The following is a 24115-nucleotide window of genomic DNA, read 5'->3' on the forward strand; positions in this document are numbered from 1 at the left end:
GCAAAGAGACTGTTTATCTCTAGGCACATATGAAGCTGGAAATTTTTTTTTGACTGACAGACTTAATTAGATGTTAATGTAATGTGCAGATAGTTGTTAGCAAGCGTTTTTCTCAAGGAGAATAAAAAGCCAAAAAAAGACAGCTTGCATTTTAATTTTAATTAACTTACTTTGGGGTCTGCGCACTTGAACTTTAACCTTTCCACCATCTCTAGCATGGCCACCTTCAGGTCCACACGTTCTCTGTTCTGAAAGACAAAGAGAGCAAAGGTCACAAGACTCTTTTCAACCCCGCCAAATGCAACAAGGATTTCCACAAGACGGGGCAGGGGGGCGGTGTGGAGGAGGAGGAGCAGCAGCGGCAATCTTTCAGCACTTTTATTAGCCAAGTTGCTATGAGCCCCTGAATACATTCACTCATTCTTCTGGAACTGAGGTTAAGCAAGCAGAGGGGTCAACAAAGGAGGAAAGATGGGTCTGCCAAGAGCACTGGGAAAACTACTGGAATGAAAATAAAATGCAATTGCACAGGCCAAATCATTCATTGCCGTTGTCACATGCTTCAGCTTCAAGCAGGCTCAAATCCTGCTAGATGCTCAGCAGTTTTCACCTCCCACAGAAGTCAGGAATGCAGCTGTTTGCAAGGGGTGACTCAGTACCCTTCAGCATAAAGTCCTGGGCAATGGTGACCTGCCTCCATGTTTCATTTATTTTCTGTAATTGGAATTGGCTGCCTGATAATTTAATTCTGCACTTCTGTGCTTCCATTTGTGAGATGGAGCAGACGGAAAGAACTAATTAAGGAAGTAATCAAGAGTTCACACTTCAAGAAAGGCACAAAACGCTAGGCACTTGTAGGATCCCTGGAATATTTGTTTCTTTTGCTTGAACTATCCTCGCTCTCCAAAACTAAATTACAGCTCGTACTTAAGGGATGGGGAGGCCTCAATTGTGAAACAAGTATCTGAGAGAGGCACACTTCAAACATTTAGTCTTTTTCTGTCCTTCCTGTCACGACTTAGTTTTAACACAGTAAATTTTCTGACTGACTGAAGAGATTCTGCATTTTATCCTCATAATTTCTCAAAGGAATCAATACTTAACAGATCCAGTATTACCTCTTTAAAGGTATTCTGAACCACACAGCATGCATAGTACCTGCATTTGGGTATCATGATAAACCAGTATTTTTCATGACCTAACAAGTTTAGCTTCTCCCCTCTCTGGCTTGCATTTTCCTCCACACCCATCCAACGCAGCCATGAGGCAGTGTTCAGAAGCTTTCATTTCCATTTTTGATTAGCCACAGCTTGCTATGTTGTCTAAACCCAACAAGCTTTGGTCAAACCACGGTTTATGAAGTTGGCTTGTTTCAATTAAGTGAATATTCGGGTTCGGATAAAACACTAATCCAAGGGTGGGGAACCTTTTTCAGCCTAAGGACTGCATTTCCTCACGGGCAACATACCGGGGGCCACATGCTAGTGCTTGGCAGGGCCAGAGGCAAAGGTGAGCAGGACCAGAGGCAAAGTGGGTAGGGCAATGGATGTGATTATTACCGGTGTATAAAATGTTACACTTCAGCCATGCAAAAGCCAGAGGTTTCTTCATACAGACAACTCTCTGTCCTTCATCCAGGGAAGCAAAATGTTCTCACAGTCCAACATTCCAGCCAGGCAGAAGTACTCAAAAAGAGTGTGGGCCACGGCTGGTGAGGGGACTGTGGTGTGAGGAAAGCCTCAAGAGCTGGATAGAGAGGCCTAGAGGGCCACATTTGGACCCCAGACCTGAGGTTCCCCACCATTCTACTATTATTTTATTATTTAATTTATACCCCACACCCTCCTCCAAGAAGCCCAGTAAACTATTAAACTTTACCTAACCAAAATCAGAAGCAAAGTTTTTAATCGTCTCATTACAGCTATACCAGAAAGAGGAAGACGAGCATGCAAGCCCAGAAAGAGATTACGCTCGTTCCATTCATGATAAACCATGGTTTATTCGGATGTCCAAACACAGTCAATATAGAATGCTTTTAGGAATTATTTTGATGCTGAGACAGCCATCAGTTTTGAACTCTGGCAATCATCCAGTTCCACTACTTCACAGTAACCATTTCATCCAAGATAAACCGTCACCAAAACAATGATCTCTTTATACTGGGCTGCTTCCAGTGAAACACACTTTCTACAGTTATACCAATTTGAATACACTTCCTTAACATTTTTCAACAATCATGAAGATAAACACTTCCACATCCATGTCCCCAGGATGATGGCTGGAGAGTTTGAAAAACTAGCTGCCTGTGACTGCGAGACAATATTAAATGCACTCCAGTGTGTGACTAACCCATGCATTGCAGCCAATGAAAAATTGACTCCAAACATCCAACATTTGGAAAGATCAAAGTCTAAACACTTGGTTGCAGACACTTACACATTAAGGTGTTTTAGAAAAATTAAAATCACTGTTACATCATTTCTGGCCCAAAAGAGAGCAACTTGGAAAGAAGCCAATATAAACTGAAACCAACTGTAAGGTTTAGATGAAAGCTGGTCAAGGATATGGTCTAGAGGCATGAGCCAAGTTATCCTTGGTTCAAATCTTACCTCAGCCATGGTAGTTGGCCTTAGCAAGCCAGTATTGTCTCAGTAGGCTCTTCATCTGCGGTACCATAATAATATTGATTTATTTTACAGGATTGTGGTAGGGATTACAGAAATAATAACTGAAGCACTTCAAACACTGCCCTCTTCCACAGCAAGGGATGAGAATAAAGGAGATGTAGAAACTGAATGTATTGAAATAAGAAGTACAAACTAGCAAGAGAACTTGACATTTCACCAGAAAAGAAAGCTGTTTCAGGAAAGTCTTGCATCCAGACTCTGCCTGTCTCAACATTAAACACACAGGCCCCATCTGCACTATACATTTAAAGCTACTATACTACTGTAAATGGTTATGGGTCCCCCCACAGAGTCCTGTGAAGTTTGTTAAAGGTGCTGAGAGTTTTTAGGAGACCCCAATTCCCCTTACAGAGTTACAATTCGCAGAGTGGTTTAACAATAAATCCCTCTGTCTCTGGAACTCTGGGAATTGTAACATTGCGAGGAGAATAGAGGTCTCCTAACAACTCTCAGCATTCTTAACAAACTATAGTTCCCAGGATTCTTTGAGGGAAACCATGACTGTTTACAGTGGTACTGCTTTTAAATGTATAGTGCAGATGGGGCTACATATTAATCCAACCCTTAACTTGCTTAATTCTGGATCTGTTTACCTAATGAAGAAGAAAATTCAAGCCTGAGCTAAGGATGAGGACTATTTCCTATTTGATAATGTCACCTGATAGGTATACTGTCATAAAAATGACTTATGGTCCTTCCAGGCGGAGACAATAACCACTTTACACAGGTATTTCGAGTCCAAGGCACTCTGAGTTTTATTGCAATAAAGGCACACCATGTATCACACAAGGGGTGAGGTCATAAGGAGCACACCACCCCTTCAAGCAGAAGGTTTTTTATACCTTTCACAAATTACACAAGTTAATTTTGTTAGAGCCCCGCTCCCTTTCGCATTGCTTCACTACCCCTGCTTTGTTTATTAGTTCCCCTTTTTCCCAACTGTTAACATTTCTACTTCTTAGCACAGTATTAGATTCTTTTGCCTCGCTGACCACACTGTTCCTCAAACACATCGTGGTTTTGCATCACAAGCTTTAAGACAAACGGTTTCCAGGCAGTTAAACATCTTAAGCAAGTTCCCTTAAGTCATTAGGACTTTGCACAATCCTAAAGCATTGGACTGTTATTCTTGCAAATAGTATTCATAAGCAGATACTTTCAACTACCAAGGGCTAAATTTTTCTTATTTCTTATTTTTCTCAAAATATACCTATCTAGGCTGGGCAGAATTGTATGCCAGCAGCTTTTCTTTGTGTCTGCAAATACAAGAATTTGTCTAAATAATATGCACAATTGGCTCCCAACCAGACTTGGTCCAAATTATTATCACTTGAAAATCTCACCCAGTTGCACACAGTACTCAGACAAGATATTTGGAATGCATCTGCAGACTTTGTAGAAGGTAGCCCATGTGTTCTAATTGTATGACAAGCACAGGTACAGAATCACATTTTTGAATGTTCCTTTCTGTAAAAGAACTCTCAGCAAGCAGAAATCAATACAGCACAGAGAACAGAGCTGGAACATTTCTTCTTGTTATTTTGTTACTTACATGGATATCCTCCCCCCCAGAGGAAAATTTTAAAAAGCTGTATCTCCCTAAATGCAGTGTGAATACATTTCATTCCACCACCTCATTCTATGCATACGCTGTCTCCAGGACACATTTTATACAGAAGCAGCAAAAAGCCCTTACTTGTGCAAACGTCAAATGCATCCTAGTCCCATTTAAATCCACTTATTACATACACTGGCCCATTTGCGAGTAGCATTAGCATGTCAGTGGCCTAAGCCATCAATCACTGGTGTGCCCATGAAGGAGTCAGCACTTGTGATAATGCATTAAAACATAAACTAGCACATGGAATTTCTCCATATAAGTAACGGTATTCCCCAAGATTGAGTCCATATAATACAGGCTTCTGTACAGTACAAGCTAACAAACAGAAAGATGGAGTTAAAAGATTCTGGACTTTGCTGTATAACAAAGCAGGAGCAAATAAGGATTCTGATATTGGCCTGGTTTGCTGAGTGGGGAGGAAAAACAAACAACAGCAGTGACTTAGGGTTACATGCAAACCAGCACTCATGGCTTGTTTCTCTGAAAACATACGAGAGAAACCAAAGGCTTGTTCTTGGCTTCCTCTCGTGGACTGTTTGGAGAGAAACAAACCACAAACACTGGTTCACATGTAACATTACACTAGAGATGTAGTTTGTTTCCTCCCTGCTTGGCAAAGGGAGGAGCGCCATGTGTGTAATTTGAATAGTGTACAACAGCACACTACTCATTTGCTGTAAACCATAGTTTATTTGCAACTATGGCTGCTGTTATGTGCAAACAGGGCCAATGCCAATACATCCTGGCAACACATTTGTTGCTTGTCACATAGGAGTGCAAATTTCAATATCATTGCCCACACTGCTAATGACAAAGCCCTTCTCTTATGTAAAAACATGCTGATGAATGGTTCATATATTGCCTTTCCCCGCTCATGCCTTCAGCTTGCATACAGGGGGGGAAAGAGAGGAAATGGTCAAAGCTGCAAAACTTTGAAAGAATGTTCACATGACAGCTTGAGACACAAAACTGGCAAAGCTTCTTAAAGTTAGTTCACCAGTTCTGTGTGGTACACAAGTATCAATTCTATCAAAAATCACATCTCCAGATGCCCAGTTTTTCCATAGTACAAAGTCCTAAATATAAAGGGAGAAATGAACTATTTGAGCTTTCTCTGAGTTCAATAGAAATATGCAAAAGTAAAAAGTAAAAGAGAAAAACCTTAAGAATCAGCTGTTCTTCTGGCACAGTAGAGATGATAGAAGTTAACATAAGCTACCCCAACCTCCCATTCAAACACCTTGAGTCTTTTAAAACAGTCACACGTAACAAAAAGAGCTGGCTTCTCACTGGAAATTGCAAGCCTGTGGAATGCCTCCTCCCCCAATCTATTCTGGCAACTAGAAAAGTTAACACCATCGTTGAAACACCTCCTACAGCTCTGCACACATATACATTTTTCTAGGGATCACCCAAAAACAAACCATCACCACTTGAGAGAAAGCCTAAAATTAGAAATATCAGTTGTTCCTTGGTTTGCATGCACTTTAAAAGCAAGCTATGGCAATGTTGGCCTCTCCCTTCTTCTCTGTTTCCTGCCTGCACAAGATGAAATACAGATACATTCAGAGATAGAATGGGCCAGGTGTGAAAGCTTGGCATAGCTACATATTGCACTGCTTCCATACAGATGAAATCCCAAACTGTCAATAGCATGCCATTTCTATTCAGTAAACAATTGGTCAGGTGTCGCTAACTGATGGCCAACAGGCCAGGATATGAAGCGCTGGGAAGTCAGCACTTGAATCCGGCTTGTTTAGAAGCCATTGATCACAGTTAACTGTGATTTCCCGGTTTGTTATCCTGCTCAGGAACAACTGGTATAGCACAGTAGGGAGGAGAGCCTGGCTGGGAGTCCAGAGTCTGTGAGTTCAAATCTCCGCTTATGTCTCCTGGGTGTAAAAGACCAGCTTAAGATCACCCCCACAGTGAGTGGCTCAGGGGCTATGTGCCCTGTCACCTGTGCAGCCGTGGGTAAGCTGCATAGTCCCAAGGAGCCCAGTTGCCCCCCAGCTGGCAGTTGCGGACAAGGAAGGGGCTGGTTTGTGCAGCTGTGGCAAGCTGAGCAGGCCCTAGCCAGCCGGGGAGGACTAGCCTCAGAGGGAGGCAATGGTAAACTCCCTCTGAATACCACTTACCATGAAAACCCTATTCATAGGGTCGCCATAAGTCGGGATCAACTTGAAGGCAGTCCATTTTCATTTTATCCTGCTCAAGTGAGGGCACTGAAAACAGGTACATGGAGAATGTGCATATCCCGGTTCATTCAGTCAGGATTCGATTGCATAAACCAGGTCACAGTCTCACTATTCTTTATTATAAGGGTCATTGTATCGACTCTTTAAGTACATTTTGGAAAAACAAGCAAAACTGTGTCTTAAGAAGCTCTTCAAGACAAGAGCATTTCCTATAGCAGTGGTGGGGAATCTTTGGCCCTCTGCTGAACAACATCCAGCCAGCCTTGACCATAGACCATGCTAGCTGGGACTGATGGGAGTTGTAGCTCAGCAACATATGGAGGGTCAAAGACTCCCCACCCCTGTCCTACAGAAACATAGGAAGCTGCCTTATATTGAGTCAGACCATCGAGCTCAGTACTGTCTACACTGATTGGCAGTGGCTCTCCAGGGTTTCAGACAGGGGGTATTCCCACCCCTACCTAGAGATGCTTTTTAAGAGAGTCGTAGTTGCTTGGTTTACTTGACAGATTGCAGCACTGGTTTCATCAGAGGAACTTTCAGACCCTGCATGCTTAAGAGTGCTGTGCAAACCCAGCTGTACATGAAATGAAATTTAGTAAACCTACAGCAAGATCCTATTCTGAGGTGAGCAGCAGTTGCTTCAAAGTGACCAGGAAGGGACAGTTTTGGTAATCTGTGTAAGTCAATTTCAATGGGCGTCCTCCAAGTATGACTTATTTCAGGGGTACCCAATCCATGGTCCGTGAGCTTCACGCAGGTGTACACACTGTGTCTGAGAAGAACACTCACAATTTGAATTCTGTAGAATTATATGGAATTCAAATTGTAGTACAATAAAACACAATATAATAAAAGCAGCAATATAAATACAATTAAATATCATACCGTACCTAGCACAGTACCTTTCAATTGCTACAACAGGCAGAAAAATCATTAAGTGGTCCACCAAGACCCTTAGCAGTTTTCAAGTGGTCCACTGGAAAAAAGTTTGGAAACCACTGACTTAGATGGACATCAGTCCGTTAAACTGTGTGGGTCTCTATCAAGTATGACTTAAGCTGTAATTTAGAACATGACTACTCAGAAGTAAGCTCCACTGGATTCAATGGGACTCCCAGGAAAGTGTATACTGGATTGCAGCCTTAGCTGGATATCATCCATAACATCTTGTCCAAGAATAGCTAGTAGCGATTTACCATCTTAAGGGGAGGGACCTGAGCTAAGGAAACACAGCTTTTCTATACCCTATAACTGTACAGTTTAACCTCATATATCCCAAATGGCTTACAATGGACTGCAGGAATAGAAATGCTGTTTCTGGTAACAGGTCACATGACCTGCTCATCACAGGCAGAGAGCTACCATGGACTGAAGATGAAAGAACAAACATAAGTCCAGCTTTACACATGCTCAGAAATGGAAACCAAAATGATCAAGTTGGAGCACCTTCACTAGAAGGAAAGACTAACGCTTGTGGTGGTGGTGTTTGTTTAAAGTAACCTAAAAGGGGAAGGCATAATAGAAGCTTATAAACTTATGCATGATGTGAAGGTAGAAAAGAGAGAACGCTTCTCCCTCTCTTAACAGTAGGAAGCACAGCCACCCAAACTATCCCTCTTCACACTTTATTTGATAAAGAGGGTAAGCATGGTGACGGGTGCTGCACATCTAGAGGCCCACTTAAGTCACATGACTCCTGCTGTCCCACCATGTTCCTTGTAACTTCTGAGCAGGGAACCTACTCTACAAATAAGGCTCCCTGCTGCAGAAATTATGACGAGTGGTAGGTGGAAACCATGTAAATTTGAGGGTGGGAAGAAATGTATGCCCCCCCCCCAGGCCTTGTTGCCACGCTTAGTCTTCACATAAGTCATATGTGAAAGGGGCTACGGATTGGCAGTAGATTCAGGACAAACCAAATAAAGTTCTTCTTCACATTACATGTATCTTGTAGAATTCACTGCTCAAAATTTGGCGATGGTCATTACCTTAGATAGTTTTAAAGGGGAGTACATGTTTATCACAGCTATGGGGCATAACTGCATGCAACCTCAATGTTTAGAGTAATATTTATTTTTAATTTGGCAGATGTATAAACTGCACTCACGCATGAGGCTCCTACAGTGGCGTACACTTACTACTAGATGCTATGGTAACAACAAGAACTACTGCCTGCATGCCCTGTTTGTGGACTTCCTACAGGCATCAGGTTGGACACTATAGGAAACAGGACACTGGCTGCCTTTCATCTGTTCCAAACGGAGTATCACCTCATACCATCATATGTGGCAGCAAGAAGCAACAAATTGAGCTAATAACATATATGGCTGTCAGGCAGCAAATAAGTTTCAAATGAGGGAACACTATAGTAAAAGAAACATTTTAAACCAGGTATCCAATGGAAACTTAACTGTATAAAATCAATGCAGTAGCCAGCTTTCCTGTCGCCTCAACTGATGTGCCTTTCTCAACTGCCTGAAAGGCAGAAATTCAACATGCACAGCATTTTCTAGTATAAAGATTCAGTAGTGGGAAGAGCTGCTCCTGATGAATTTTTGCCTGACATGGCACTGTGAAATGCAGATGGACTCTTTCAAGAAGGACGGGAACCTTAGCAGAGGTAGAATGCTTTTGCCTGGTTCTATTATAGGCACGATTATTTACAAAAAGAAAGGAGACATTGCTTAAGCACAAGACAAGGATGAAATGCTTATGGAGATTTCCTCAGATTTCTGTCACTACATAGTTCTGATCAACTCCTTGGAACTACTTCATAGTAATTAAGGATTAATTAAGGCTCACTGAGGCTGCAGTCCTATGTACACTTGGAAGTAAGGCCCATTGAACTCAGTGGCAATTCTGAGTAGACATGCATAGGATTATGCTGCAAGGACTGCATCCTCCCTGCAGTACATGATCCTCACAACACCTCACCCCATGTATGGGCTTGTTGATAAGACCCACTGCAATAATAATTACTGGGGGGAGTGCAAGGTAATTAACCAACCGGATTGTGTTTTATATTGTTTTAAAATTTTAAATTGTGTTTTAAATTGTTTTTTTAAAAGATGTATTTTAAATTGTATTTGTTTTTAGTTACTGTAAACCACCCAGAGAGGTTCGGCTATGGGGCGGTATACAAGTATAATAGATAGATAGATAGATAGACAGATAGATAGATAGATAGTCTCAGTACAGTTCCTTCTGACCATAATGTGACAGAAAATATTATTTAAAACATTTTATAGCCCCATTAACCAAACACAAAGTTGGTAACATGGTGTCTGAAAGCACTTGCAGTTTGATCAGCCATAGGCTGTTACTGAGGAAAACTCTACAGCCTATTTCTTAAGAGGAAATGGAGGCCATCATCCAAGCCTTTCCAGTCACCTCTCCCCAAACCTCTGCTTCTTCCACATCCCTTTCCGTTGCCCCCACCCCTTTGTCTGCTGCTGAGCTCCTGTCTCTGGCAAGCAATAACTGCACGCGAAAGGGGAACAAACAGAACACCCAGTCAGGGGAGCAAGACTTGTCAGATCTACTACCCAGAAGAAAGAACACGTGATAAATCTTTCTGGCTCCAAACTTCCCTGCGTCAGGGGGGGTTATGACATGCACTCTTGTAAGTGGCTCTCGCCCACAAAACAGGTGCACTTGTAACACGGGCAAGTTTTTGCTTGCTTCCAAATCAAGAAGCGATTACTTTCAGACACCGTGAAATCAGAGCGCGTTGAGTGGGGATACTTCACAGACAGCAAGAGATTCAATTGGGCCAGCACTGCGAGTTTGACGTTCCCTAAAGGTCTGAGTCTAGCTAACGCATGTACAGGATCCTTACCCTGATGGATTCGTAGGCGTCATTCAGCGTGATGATCTCATGCTGCTGGTGAGAGCCCGACACCGCACACAGCACACAGATAATTCTCTCGTGCTCTTTGCAGTACAAGCTGAGATCTTCGCCGTGCTCCTCACACTTCTTCCACTCCACTTTGCTAGCCTCCTTCTCCTCTTCTTTGGGGGCCTGCTCCGACCCTTCCTGGATCGCCACCTCCCTGCCCCTCTCCGGAGCGACAAAGCCAGTCGTCCGATGGGCCCCGTACTTCTGGCTGTGCTCCTCGGCGTGAAACTGGCAGAAGGAAAAGCCACAGTCCTCGCAGACCTGCACGGCGCTCGGCGCTTCATCGGGCTCACAGACATCGCAGGTGCCATCTTGGAGACATTCCTCCCCACTCTCGCTCTTTGCAGAAGCCATTTCCAGCCTGATCCTAGGCAAGGCCTGCTTGTGTCTTCACTTGCTTGGGCGACTCTCTCCACTGGAAGGGGATGGGGAAGGAAGAAAATAACTCCCGGGCTGACCCTGGCCCTGGGAAGCCGATCTCTCCTCAGATTACAGTTTTCCAAGCTTCGGGAGTTTTACTCTGGACTGAGTTGCCCGTTATGCTTTCGTTTGCCTCTCCGTCCAGGCTACTTTTTTGTCCTTATTTCTTTCCTGTCTGAGCTGCCAAGTCGTTCCATCATGGGCTAGGATCTAACACCCCCACCCTCCAGGAGTTCGCCTGGTTCCCTACCCCCCTTTCTTCTGCAGCAAAAGCAGTAGTTTCACTTCTGAAGCGCAGGCCTGCCTGTTTTGTTTTTTTAAACTTCCTGAGTCATTTAAAGTGGCAATGCCTTTTTTTCTTCCTCCCCCTCGTCTTCAGCGTCTACAACTATGCAAATCGTGAGATCTGCCAGAACGCGGTGGTTTGAAGAGGGGTTTCCTCATCTGGAATTCATTAAGGCCTCTTTAAAAGAAAAAAGAAAATAATTTTCCTCTTGCGGTGACGAGGAAGAAAATGCGCGTTTCAGTACCCATTTTAAAGGCTAGGCGTATTCAGTTGTTCATTGTGAGTGGAGTTCGGAGCTTAATAACTGGTCTGGCAATAATCAGCAAAAGTCCTTTGAAGTCAATAGAATGTTTTCTTTTCTCCCTGTACTGTACGAAAGGGAGATAAAGGAAAGAAGTAAATTGGACGGTTCTCTTTCTTCGCTGCAGGGTGTGTTGAAAACTAGAATTTGCCATTCAAATAAGGAAGCTTTTTTTATATATATAAATAGATTGGTTTAAGCCTCAAATTGCGGAAAGCATTAATCACGATGGCTTTGGATCAGTCCCCCACCCAAGCATACGTTCGAGAGGACAAAGCTGTTTTGGAAACCCATAAGTCAGGGGGAGAATAGTTGGGGTGTGCTAGTGGGGCAAGAGCCCCACCAGATAAGGAGCTCACCCCCTCCCATTGCTGGATCCCTGACATAATTTGAAAGAAAGGCACTTTTCACGTACACACTTTTTGGCTCATGTATAGTTCAACCGCAGCACTTGAGCCAGCAAAGGCTATGCATGTTGCAGCTACTGACATGCTCTTCAAGATGCCAACAGATCAGTGAGAAATCTACTGAGAAAGGAAGAATCTGACATGCAGGAGACAGAAGTAATTGAGGAGGCATAGATAGCTGCATTGCTGGGGCAAGGAGAAAGGGATAGAACCCCATTTGGTGTCAGCCAGGCTGGGAATTGCTTGTTGCACCTCCAATCACCTGGCTGAAAGAGTGGGATAACTCTTTTACAAAGCAATCCAAATGTGAAGTGCCGACCCTGACAAACAGGCCTCCCAGGGAGTAAAGGCTCCCCGTAGACCACAATGGGACATAATTAAAATTATTTTATTTTGCCAGCCTTTTGGCCAGTGGAGTTTGTGGGGTGATTGGGACCTGTGGGAGGGCTCTAAATGCGAGGATGAACTTGCATGTTCCCCCCCCTGCAGCTCCTGTCCCCCCATGCCCCCCAAACACCCCATTTTCAGGGCTTCCACCATCCCTCTATCTGCTGGGTTGGCCGTCCCCTGCAGACTCCCAGTGGCACCAGCAGGCTCTTGGTGGCACCACAGCTCAGCCGCTGCCAGCAGGCGCCTGGCACAGCCAGGAGCCTGCCAGTACAACCTGGGGTCTGCAGCATCCAACTCAGCCCAGCAGAAAGGTGAGTGGGATTGTGCCCTTAATCTTAGTTTCTCAGTCTCTCTTGCCCTTACAGTGTAATCCTTGCATACATGTTTATTAGAATTGCAGCCTTAGATATTATGCTGAATGTTATCTGGAATAAGACAGCCTATATATATAATATATATATATATATAATCAAAAAACATTAAAGTTGATTTTTGGTTGTATTTTGTTAGTGGAGTGTGGCATGGCTTGGGAGATGTGAATGTGATTATGGGAGGAGACATAAAGAGCTCCTTCTGTGCTTGAAAATCTACTACTATATCACAAGACTAGCCCGCTATGCTTCCTAAAGAAAGGAGTGTAGGGGTGGCAGAATGAAGAAGTTGCACATAAAATAAAGGTGGAAAAAATGCAATGGCATGTGATGGGGAAGGAACTACTAAAGTGGACTAACTTGGGGAGCTGACTAGAGGCCAATAGGCGGTATTGCATTCCTCAGTTGCAGACAGCTCCACTGCAGCCCAGGAGCCCTGCACCCAATCCTCTGCACTGCACAGCATGTACATACTAGGCTAGAAACACACTTCCTGTTTTGCTGGGGCTAGTGCATCTCCTCTCTCTTCTGAAAATGGAGGCACATGACACTAGTAAAGTCCCACCCCTTTTTACTATTGAACCTGGTGGGAGCAGCTTGAGTGTGGTTTTTTTTATTCAGCTTCAAAGAGATTTCACAACTGATCAGCAGATCAACCCGTTCCCCCTCCAGGTGTGGCTAGTGGAAACACTTTGCCCTGGCGACTAGTGTGCTCACAACCTTAGAGTCACAAACCCTGCATCCTAATTAATGACAGCAAGGCTTCTCTGAATAACTTTCCTCACAGAGTAGTTGTTGTTGGGATGAGAAAGGAAAAGGAAGAATCATGCACATTGCCTTGAACTCCTTTGGAGGAGAACAGGATGAAAAGAATGTGAAGGTTTTGGAGCCCTGTGACTCACAACCCCACATCCACACTTACACACACACACACACACACACACACACACATACCTGTGAGCCGTGACCTTCATTCAAGGAGCTCAAGGCAGTGCATCTGATTTTTCCCTTTCCCCTTATTGAGGATTGGGATATTCGCTGGGAGACCAAAATGCTTATTTACAAAGCCATTGTACTACCAACCTTACTGTATGCCTGTGAAACATAAATGCCACTCCCAACTTCTTGAAAGATTCCACCAATGCTGCCTCCAGAAAATTATGCAAATTACTTGGGAAGATAGACAGACTAATGTTAGCGTATTGGAAGAAGCAAAGACCACCAGTATTGAAACAATGATCCTCCAACATCAACTTCGCTGGACCGGCCATGTTGTTCGAATCCCTGATCACCGTCTTCCAAAGCAGCTACTTTAATCCCAACTTAAAGATGGAAAACGGAATATCGGTGGACAGCAAAAGAGGTTTAAAGATGTTCTCAAAGCTATTCTAAAAACATGTAAACATGAACATCGAGAACTGGGAAGCCTTGCCCATGAGCATCCCAATTGGAGGTTGGCCATTATCAACGGTTGTCAGGCCCAGGATGAGACTCAGGAACCAGACCAGAGGTTGTAAGTAATTCGTGTTTTATTAGGGTAATGTCCAAACAAAGACTGCGTCTTCTCATGAAGCAATACAGTGATACAGGTCCTGCGGCATTGGGAGAAAGTTGACAGAGCAAGGGACTGCTTCCCGCCTGTTCTTTAAGAAGGGGCCAAACGGGCGCGCAACCTTTCGCTCCTCCTTAACTGCCCCTCAGGTACTGCCCGCCTTCCCCCCCTTCTCTCCTGTCTTTTCAGCTGTCTACGCGTATGCGGTGAGGGGGGAAGCATCGCCCCCTCCTCTTCTGAAGTTTCCGATTCCAGTATGGGGGATAGGGGAGGGACTGATGGTAAACTGCCTCGCCGCTTTTCTGCTGTGGGCAGCCCTCCCTCTTCTCCTTCTTGCTCGGAGCTTCGAAGAGGGGGAGGCGTGAGAATGTCCAGGGAGGATTCTGAAACTCCAAAGCTCTCAGGCTCCCCGTTGCTAAGTGACCCTATCACTGGCATTTCCTCTGTTTTGTCTTCACTCCAAAGGGGGGAAGTTACTCCCCCTCCCCTCTGCCATCCATCTGAATCCTCTTCTCCCAACTCCCTGGGACCCCAGCTCTGCCTCCCGACAACGGTGCTATGGACTTTGAAGAAGCACATCAAGCAAATCCCCATCACGACCATCTTCCATCTGGAAACCAGTGTCCTCACTGTGGGAGGCTGTGTGGATCCAGAATTGGCCTCCACAGTCACTTACGGACCCAGTGTTAAAGACCTTATCTTGGAAGACAATCTTACTCGGCCATGAGTGATCGCCAGTGAAAATCATGAACAGGCTGTAGGACACCAATTCTTTTTTAAAATGCAGATTACTTATTGGCTGATAGTTTTGAGGCCACATATGTGTCCCAAATTGAGACATAAATAAAATATTGGTGCAAAATGTTAAATGGGTATTAATAAAGCTGTTTTTCTGTGTGGACTAGTTGATATCTAAAAATGAAGGCATTGAATTATTTTGTCCCCGTATTAAGAGGGCTATGTGGTGTAATGGTTAGTCAGTGCTGGACTTCGTCCTGGGAGACCTGAGGGCACATCTATGGTCAACCACAACGCTTTCAAGGTGATCTTGCTAAGCCCCCAACTCTCAGCATAGCCTACCTTGGAGGATTGCAGTTGTGAGGAAGTCTGAGCTTCTTGAAATAAAGGTGAAATAAAAATGAAATGGAGCTCAACCCTGGATCCTTTTAGCAATGTCCCTGGGCATGGGCAGCAGTACGCAGGAGGCAGAAGACTGCTGTAGAAGCCTCAATAGGAAGGAGGCAGAAGCAGCTAAGAAGTCTGGAAAAGGGAGTTGGTGGCTCTGGAGAGATGTGAACAGAGCGTGTGAAGGAGGACTACAAGAGGCTCAGCCAGAACAGAAAGAGAGAGAGAGGTAGTTAAGGACTGTAGACAGGCAAAGCTCAGTCAATGTTGCCCCTGTGAAGGGGGCTTTTTAGATTCTAGTTTCATTTTCCCCTTGTGTCCTGTGCAGGTGGGGTCCCTCCCACAGTGTATGCATTAACTGAAGACTAAGAAGTAGTCATCTTAATAACAAGACCTCTTTGCTACCAAAGAGTCTCCAATGTGCTGGCTGGACATCAGGATCATAAAATGCAACACCAGGAGATTAGGAAACCTCTCCCCCTTTCACATTCTTGGGGACACTACAGCCCCTTTGGGTATCTATGGCCATCTTATAGGAATTAATAGAGCCAGGCTCTATAGGGCATTTCCTAGGCCTTTCTCATCTGTCCAAGCTCTGCAGGCCTCACTTGGAAAGGAGGCAGAATTAATCTGCTTCTTTCATGGTCCTCTTCCTTTTTTTCTCAGGGCGTTAGGCCAGGACAAATAAGTGGGGTGGGGGTTAATTTGTACCTTTTCTATTTCTTCCTTTTTTTTCTTCCTCAGATCATTAGGACAGGAAAAGTGGAGCGGGGAGAATTTACTTGCAGTGCATGCTTATGCATGTTTACTCATCAATTAAGCCCACCGTATTCAGTACCTCATTCCTTTTAATCCATATTGCAAAAGCAGTGGGTTGCAATAAAAACCACCCAGCTTCATCTTCAGGAGCTTCATCTTCCAGAGTTTCTTCTTTGGATCTTTAGACCACTATACAAACCCGGGAAAAGTAAGGGAAAGGTCTGATATTGCAAAAGCACAAGGTTCCTCCTAAATGAATTGGCAGTTGACTGGGGGAAGGAACTGGCGGTAGCAAATCTGATTCTTGTGAAATAGATCATTCTGAAGAGGAAAATGTTTTGGAGCTGCCAGATGCTGTTTTAGTGGTTGAGTTAATGCCTTCCTTTGTTATAAAAAAAAAACTTTCCAAGTGACATCACACAGTCTAAAGAAGAAAGTCCAGCAGCTTGTGCTAAAAACTGGGCCAATCACGGTGGAGACATTTCAAGCCAGCAAGGTACAAACTCTACTCCTGATTGGAAAGAATACAGTGTAACAGAAGATGCTGTGTTTTCCTTTGCTTATCGCCACTTCAGTGGAAAAGATGCCTGTACTGGTGAAAATGCATTTACTCATAAAAGGTACAACAACTGGAAAAGTCTACTGACAATGATTGAGGTCTGAAGCCGCATAACCGAAGTGCAGTCTACAAAGAGTGCATGGTGGCATGAGAGGCTCAGCGTGGACATTGGGAAAGTGAGACAAGGGATATGTTTTTGAACTCTTGTATCGAGTTGCAAAACACAATTCCAGAATCCAGTTTAAAATAGATACTCTTCCTTACAATGACAAATACACACAGTATTCCATTCAAGAGGTTAATTGGTTCTGAAGTAAATTTCTCATGAACTGAGGGAAGCTGGCTTGTTCACGTTGCTGATGAAACTTGTGTAAGCAGAAACAAACATCAGTAGTTCTTCGTTATTGCTACAACGGCAATATATATGAACGTTTTGTTGGTTTCCATCCCTGTCATTCACTGGATGCTCCTTCACTAATGAAATACATAAAGAACATCTTGGGATGTGGAATAGATATCAAGCACTGAATAGCACAAACATGATTATGCCAGTGTATGGGGTGCAGGCACTGCTCCTAAAGGAGGTGTCACAAGCCACTGTTTTCAACCACAGGCTGTACATAATTATTGTTGATGTGTATAAGAATACAGATATTATGGCAAGCTTCTTTAGTCTTCTTCAACAACTGTACCGATTTGTATCCTGTTCTTATGTGCATCCATGTTTCATTGAATTGCAAAGACAAACAGGGAATAAAATTAATGAATTAAAAGGATTGTCAGACATTCTGGGTGTGTCAGATTGCATCGTGTTCAGCTGTTAAATCAACATTTCCAGTAATTTTATTGCTTCTGAATCAGTAATGAATCAAATTTGGAAAGGATTATAGAGGCTTGTGGCATTTTAAACCAAATACATTTTGGCTTTGAGTTTTGCCTGAATCTTTTTAGTGAAGTGCTTCTTGAACTAAAAGTGGTATCAGATTATTTGCAAAAATCAGATTGTGTTGTGTCTCAAGCTTGTGTCCTTGTTAATTCTCTGATAAATTGCAAGATCTCAGGGATCAGGAGAAACAATTCAGTAAAATTATAGCAGATGTAAAGATGTTTGAAGAAGAAAATTCAGTCAAAATATGAAATAAATAAAAGAGCATATGCTGTATCCCAAAACAATTTCAAAGCTATGTTACTGAATTAAACACAGCAGAGACTATTTATCCAAAAACTGACCATGATTTTAGAATTAAAGCATTCCTTCCATTTGTTGATTTCACTGTTACTGAATTTAAGAGAAGATTTACAGACAATTGCAATGTTTGGAATGGGATTAGTGCTTTCAATCCGAACTGCTATTACTATCTTGATCCAGAAAAACTCAGACCATTTGCAAGACGTTATAGCAGTGACATGGATCGATTTGAAGCAGAACTCAGACTTTTTCCAAACGTTCTAGAGAGATATGAATGAGAAAGACAAGTAAGAATTGACACAATGAACCAAATGCTTATTATTGAAGAACTGAAACGGTCTTTCAGTGAACTCCACAGATTGTGCCATAGTATCACAATACTTCCATCAAGTGCTGGGTGTGAATGAACATTTTCATGTCTGCGTTTTCATGTCTGGCATTTTCATGTCAGACCTACTTGAGGAGCGATATGGGTGAAGAACATTACCATACTGCCTAAGGAACATTACCATACTGACAAATGAAAAGAAACTATCAAAAATGAACTTGAAACTTGTAATCCATTTTGCAGAACTACATAAGAATCGGCATATTGAACTTCTTTAGATCTACATACTCCTGCATTCCCTCTCAATGAGTAACAATCTCATCAGACAGTGATGGCTATTTAGATACACAGCAACACACACCTGTTTCTTAGGTGTACAGGGCCCAAGTGTCTCAGTTTGCTCTTACTTTCCTTACAGTGAGAGTTTACATTCCTGGTTCTACCTCCACTGGTTCAAAAGTAACTGAAAAACACTTGAGGAGGGTGTAAAGGTAGTGGGGGGTCTGATCTGGGAAGGAGCAAATGGCTGGGGAGAATCCTGAATGCCAGACAGAGAGACTTGGAGGTCTGAATTTGGCCCCCAGACCTGAGGTCCGCCCCCCGCCCGTATGACAGACTAACATAAGAAAAAAGAGGCAAGTCCTTGCCCCGTGGAGTTCACAGTTTAGACACTGGAGATGAAGTAAAGAGAAGCAATGTGTCACAAAGGATAAATGTGAGTCAATGAAAAAGCAAACAATTTAACTTTGTTTTGGATATTAATTAAATTTCATTTTGGTTAGAGATGAGACTGGTGGTTAAGGATCAACGAACAATCTGTCAACATCAAATCATTAGGTGTAGGTTAAGAACTAGTCAATGATCTTGTCTAGAAGCGTAACACTGGGATTTTAATTGGGCCATTAAAGGCTTTGTGTGGGTATTTATCTTGAACTTGTTACACTGCCGCCTTTTATGTTTCTTAGCTTAAGGGCCAATTCAACAATTGCCATGAAAAATAGCTTTTGCAGTTCCATCCATTAGGTATTACAGACGGAGTTTTCTTATCATATGAACACATTCTCCCACAATGTATTAGGGATGGCAAATCATATACCAAGGCTCTTTGAAGCCCTAAAAATGTCTGTTTTGTCCCCAGGCTTGCTTCTGTTGTCCTGTAGTGGCTCTATACTCTCATAACAGCTCATTAGCTGGTTCTGTTGCAGTGGAGGTCTTTTACTATCCCTGTGACCTGTTTAGTCTTTTGGCTTAAGCTATCTTGCCCGGATAACTGGTTACTGTATGCACAGTGTTTTTGAGTCTACTGCTGACTTCTCTTCCAGTTGACCCTTCCTATATGATCTAAACTTGCTTCCTAGTTGCCTGGTACCATGTATCTTTATGTCTGCATCCAGTTTTTGTTCTTTGCCTCTGGTTTTCCAGATGTTCAGGCTCTTGGCCATAGGTAATTCTTGCATAAATGTGCATTGGTTTTTCTGTGTTAAACATTTGCACTGGTGTCATAGCTATGATCTAGCTTGTCCTGTGTTCTGTTCCTGCCTACATCTCGATGAGCCCTGGATTCTACTGCCTTGAACCCACTTGGGAATTCCACTTTCTTGGCCTTTCCATGCACATACTGTGCTTGCCAGGTAGATCTTGATTCAGCAAGCCTGCCTTGCTCTTCAAGTGAGGTCTACCAACTCAATTTAACATGTGAATGTGGCCTTTTATTCAGATATAGTCTCCCTATGGGCAGGAGGCAATATATGCTGTAAACCGCCTAGAGAGCTTCGGCTATGGGGCAGTATATAAATAAATAAATAAATAAATATAGATTTATCAGGAATGAGAAATCTGTGGCTCCCCAAATGTTGTTGGGCTGCATTTCCCACCATGCACCACCATTGGCCATGTTGTCTGAGGCTTATGGGAATTGGAGTCCAACCCCTAGAGTACTGTTCTTCAACTTGTGTCCCCAGATGTTTTAGGACTGCAACTCCCATCATCCTTGGCCATTGGCCAAGCTGACTGGGGTTTATGGGTATTGTAGTCTGACAACATCTGGGAACCCAAGGTTGAAGAACACTGCTCTAGAGCAGCCTTTCCCAACCGGTGTGCCTCCAGATGTTGTTGGACCACAACTCCCACCAGCCTCAGCCAGCATTGCCAATGGCTGAGGCTGATGGGAGTTGTGGTCCAACAACATCTGGAGGCACACCGGTTGGGAAAGGCTGCTCTAGAGGATCATAGCTTCCCATTCCTGATACAGACAGATGAAGGGGATCTCTATCAGTGAAGGATGCATCGTAAAAGCTTATGGTGAAACATAGCTAAAAAACTTTTCTATGCCACCAGATTTATGCAGGCCAATGAGAAGATTTGATTCGTGATTTTATGTTTTTACATGGTTTTAGTTTGTGTGTGTGAGAGAGAGTAGGAATGATTTACTTTTTTATGAATAGCAATATACAAATGTTTTTATAAATAGTGGAAAGGTACAAGCCCATTCTCTTCTTCCATCCTGTAGTAAGACTGAGCATCAAGAAGAACACAAAGAAATATATTGCTTCTCCCCAGTATAGGCCCTAAGATTTGAGTATTGCTAGGCCTCCATGAACCAAGTGATGGGGAGAAAAGGACCATCCTTCTCTAGACTAAAGTTACCACCTGACTACATGGGACATGGCAGTAGCCCATAAGTTCTCATCCTTGTTTGCCTACTATGGATGTTCGGAAAATGCAGTCAATCATAATGACAAGTAGTTTGCTAGTAAAAAATGCAAGAATAAAAGAAACCCATGTGGGTCATTCTTGTACCCTTTCCCCTCTTGCCATGATTATCTAGCACTCCGCTGATATCTCTTCCCCTCCCTATTTGCACTGCAGGCACTGTGGGACGGAGCCTTCACGAAAGGTTCATAAGATGCTTCCCCTCTTGGGTATTAGTGCAGGCCTCTGCCTCCCGAGAATCCTGTTTGACCTCTTAAGCTGACAGATGTTTTTGTGGAACCTAAATGTTTAAAAATGTTTTGTCTGTATTGCCGGAAATAACATGTTTTGAAGTGAACAAAGGAGGATAACAGATTTCTCAGGGTATGGTTGCCAGCTGGAAATACTAAAAAAAGAAGCAGCAACAGGCATAAACTCCTGCAGCATTTGTTCAGTGAAGCTACAGGGTTCTGAAATGCAGGGTTTCCTAGGGTTCTAAACGATCTAAAATAACAATAAAGGTACATTAACAAGTGTTTGTGAGAAATGAGCAGTTTGGGATTTTTCTGTTGCATCAGCCTCTACATTTAGGGTTAGATTTCTGTCTCAAAACTTGATGATACAGCCCAGAGCAATTCATCTTATTGTTTTGCAGATCTACCTCTTATTAATAAAAAGGTTGTTTTCATCTTCATTACGCTTTTATTTATTTATAAACTAATTATATACTGCCAGTTCATACAATATAACGTAGTGGTGTACAGCAATATATACAGTAAATGTAGAACACATGACTAGCTGATACTTTTTTAGAAATGGTTTGCATTAGTCTGGTTTGCACACAATGCTAAGTCAAACCATAGTTTAGCCCACAGCAGCAGGAGGACCAGAGAAGGAGGAGCAAAGTGGCCATTATCTCTTCTCCAGGAGCTCACATGATCATACTAAGCCATGGTTTGGCTGAGCCATACATGAAAACTGAGCCATCACATGAACTTGTATGGGGCAGTGAGATTGTCTGCTGGCCCTGATCGTGGCATGCTTGCTATCTCTGCCTTCTCCCTCCACGCTTTCTACTGAAAGTAAGGTGGACTACACACTTAAGCAATTTTATTAGCAATAGGGAGCCTTTCCTGGTTTGATAAGGATTCCTGATCACATATACATAGCCTAAGCATGTATGGTTGTATATACACAGAGCCCATTCTCACTGGGTGCACAGAGGCTGAGTTTAAAGCAACAGGCATAATTCATCCTCCCCCAACATAATATAAACCTAACAACAAGACTAAGGTTTGCAAGGTCAAACAGTGAAACAGCTCTTGTGCTTTTATGAACTGCCAAGGCAAATTTCACCAGTGCATTTGTCTCCAGCACAGTGTTGTAGTGATAGGAGAAGCTGCACCTGCTGGAGTTTCTCCTTCTCTATAACTAGGATTGACTTCTTTTCTTTTTAAAAAATACTGAATGGGGCCACAGCCAAGGTAGGTGGAGCCAACACAGAAGCAGGACAGAATCTAGATCAGGAGTCAACAACTTTATTTAGGCCTGTGGGGATATTTCGGGTTTTGAGTGAGTGCCATGGGCTTCTCTCCCTCCTACCCCAGATAAGCACACACAGACTTCAGTTTCGCAAGGAAAGTTGGCAAAATTTGGATCAAATAGAATTGATCTGAGCCTTGAAAAACACAGCACTGAAAGAGGAAGTGGGGAAGTAAAGATGTCAATGATGCTATTGTGTGCATGGATGCCATTTTTGTAATCCCTGATCTAAATTTTACTAGGTACTCAGATCCAAGAACAAAACTTGGTTTAACTGGTCAGACCAGTGTAATTATTGTTGGTTTGCAATCCTGTATAGAGGTACAGAAGCTATCTCAAATGTTCTTTTAAATGTACATTTTAAAAGGCACTTTTAAAAGCATAAGTATAGGATTGTCGTCATACAACAAGGCAATGGGAAGAGATATCCTATTGGTGGATGAAAGGGTAGTAAGTGAACCTGATCACATATACATAGCCTAAGCATGTATGGTTGTATATACACAGAGCCCATTCTATTATCATCATCATCATCATCATTATTATTAGTCGCTTGTTACCCAGGAATCTTCAAGCAACTTACAACATTGTTAAAAACCAAAATAAATATACCATTAAACAAAATAATAAAACACCACCACCCCCATATAGCCACAGAAAGCTTTGGCAGCATACTAATATAAGACAATCTTAGTCTATCAAATGCCTGGGAAAACAAGGTAAGTCTTTATCTGGTGCTGAAAAGATGTCAATGAAGGCACCAGGCGGACATCACTGGGAAGTATATTCCACAGATGGGGAGTCTCTCCCTGGTTACCACCCTCTGAGCCTCCCTCAGAGAGGGGACCTAGAGAAGGGTGTCAAAGGAAGATCTAAGGGTCCGGGTAGATTCATGCTGGGAGAGGCATTCCAAATGAAATTGGGGTGCTGAGCCATAAAGAGCTTTATAGGTCAAAACCAGCACTTTGCATTGAGCTTGGAAGCATACAGGCAGGCAGTGTAACTGGAACAGAATTGGTATTATGTGATTTGTTCACTTTGAACCCATCAACAATTGGGCAGCCACATTCTGCACTAACTGAAGCTTCCAAAAAGTTTTCAAGAGCAGACACAGACTCATTGCAACAATCCAACCTTGAAGTTATCAGGGCATTGATTACTGTAGCCAGATTATCACTGTCCAGATAGGGTCACAGTTGGGCCACCAGCCGAAGCTGATGGAAGTACCTCTGTGCCACTGAAGCCACCTGTGCCTCAAGTGACAGCAATGGATCCAGGAGAACCCCCAAACTACAAACTCACTTCTTCAAAGGGAGTGTGATCCCATCTACAGCAGGCTGCATACCACTCAGCTGATCAGAGGAACTACCCACCAACAGCATCTCAGTCTTGTCTAGATTAAGCTTCAGTTTGTTGGCCCTCATCCAGTCCATTATTGCAATCAAGCACTGATTCAGCACATCCACTGCCTCACCTGCAAAAGGTAAAACGGAGAAATAGAGCAGTGTGTCATCACAATACTGATGACAATGCACTCCAAAACTCCATATGACTCCACTCAGTGGTTTCATGTTGATGTTAAACAACATGGGGGACAGAACCGACCCCTGCAGGAACTCATACTCGAGAATCCATGGAGCCAGCAATGCTCCCCAAGAACCACCTTCTAGAGCTGTACATCCAAGTAGGAGCAGAACTACTACAATGTGGTGCCCTAACACCCAACTCAGACAGCCACCCCAAAAGGATACTGTCATGCTCCCCTCAGAGGACTCATCAGAGGAGGAA

General features: G+C 43.2%; 1 protein-coding gene across 1 annotated transcript; it reads right to left on the reverse strand.

Moving 5' to 3' along the window:
- Nucleotides 1-161: 161 nt before the first annotated feature.
- Nucleotides 162-11387, reverse strand: LOC133375430 (tripartite motif-containing protein 44-like). Its single transcript, XM_061607006.1, has 2 exons — nucleotides 10348-11387; nucleotides 162-248 (listed from the first exon to the last, which is right to left on the reverse strand). Exons 1-2 carry the CDS (start codon nucleotides 10759-10761, stop codon nucleotides 162-164), a joined length of 501 nt encoding a protein of 166 aa, XP_061462990.1. The 5' UTR covers nucleotides 10762-11387.
- Nucleotides 11388-24115: the final 12728 nt, after the last annotated feature.

This window comes from Rhineura floridana, unplaced genomic scaffold (assembly GCF_030035675.1).
Source record: "Rhineura floridana isolate rRhiFlo1 unplaced genomic scaffold, rRhiFlo1.hap2 scaffold_30, whole genome shotgun sequence".
Classification (NCBI taxonomy): Eukaryota; Metazoa; Chordata; class Lepidosauria; order Squamata; family Rhineuridae; genus Rhineura; species Rhineura floridana.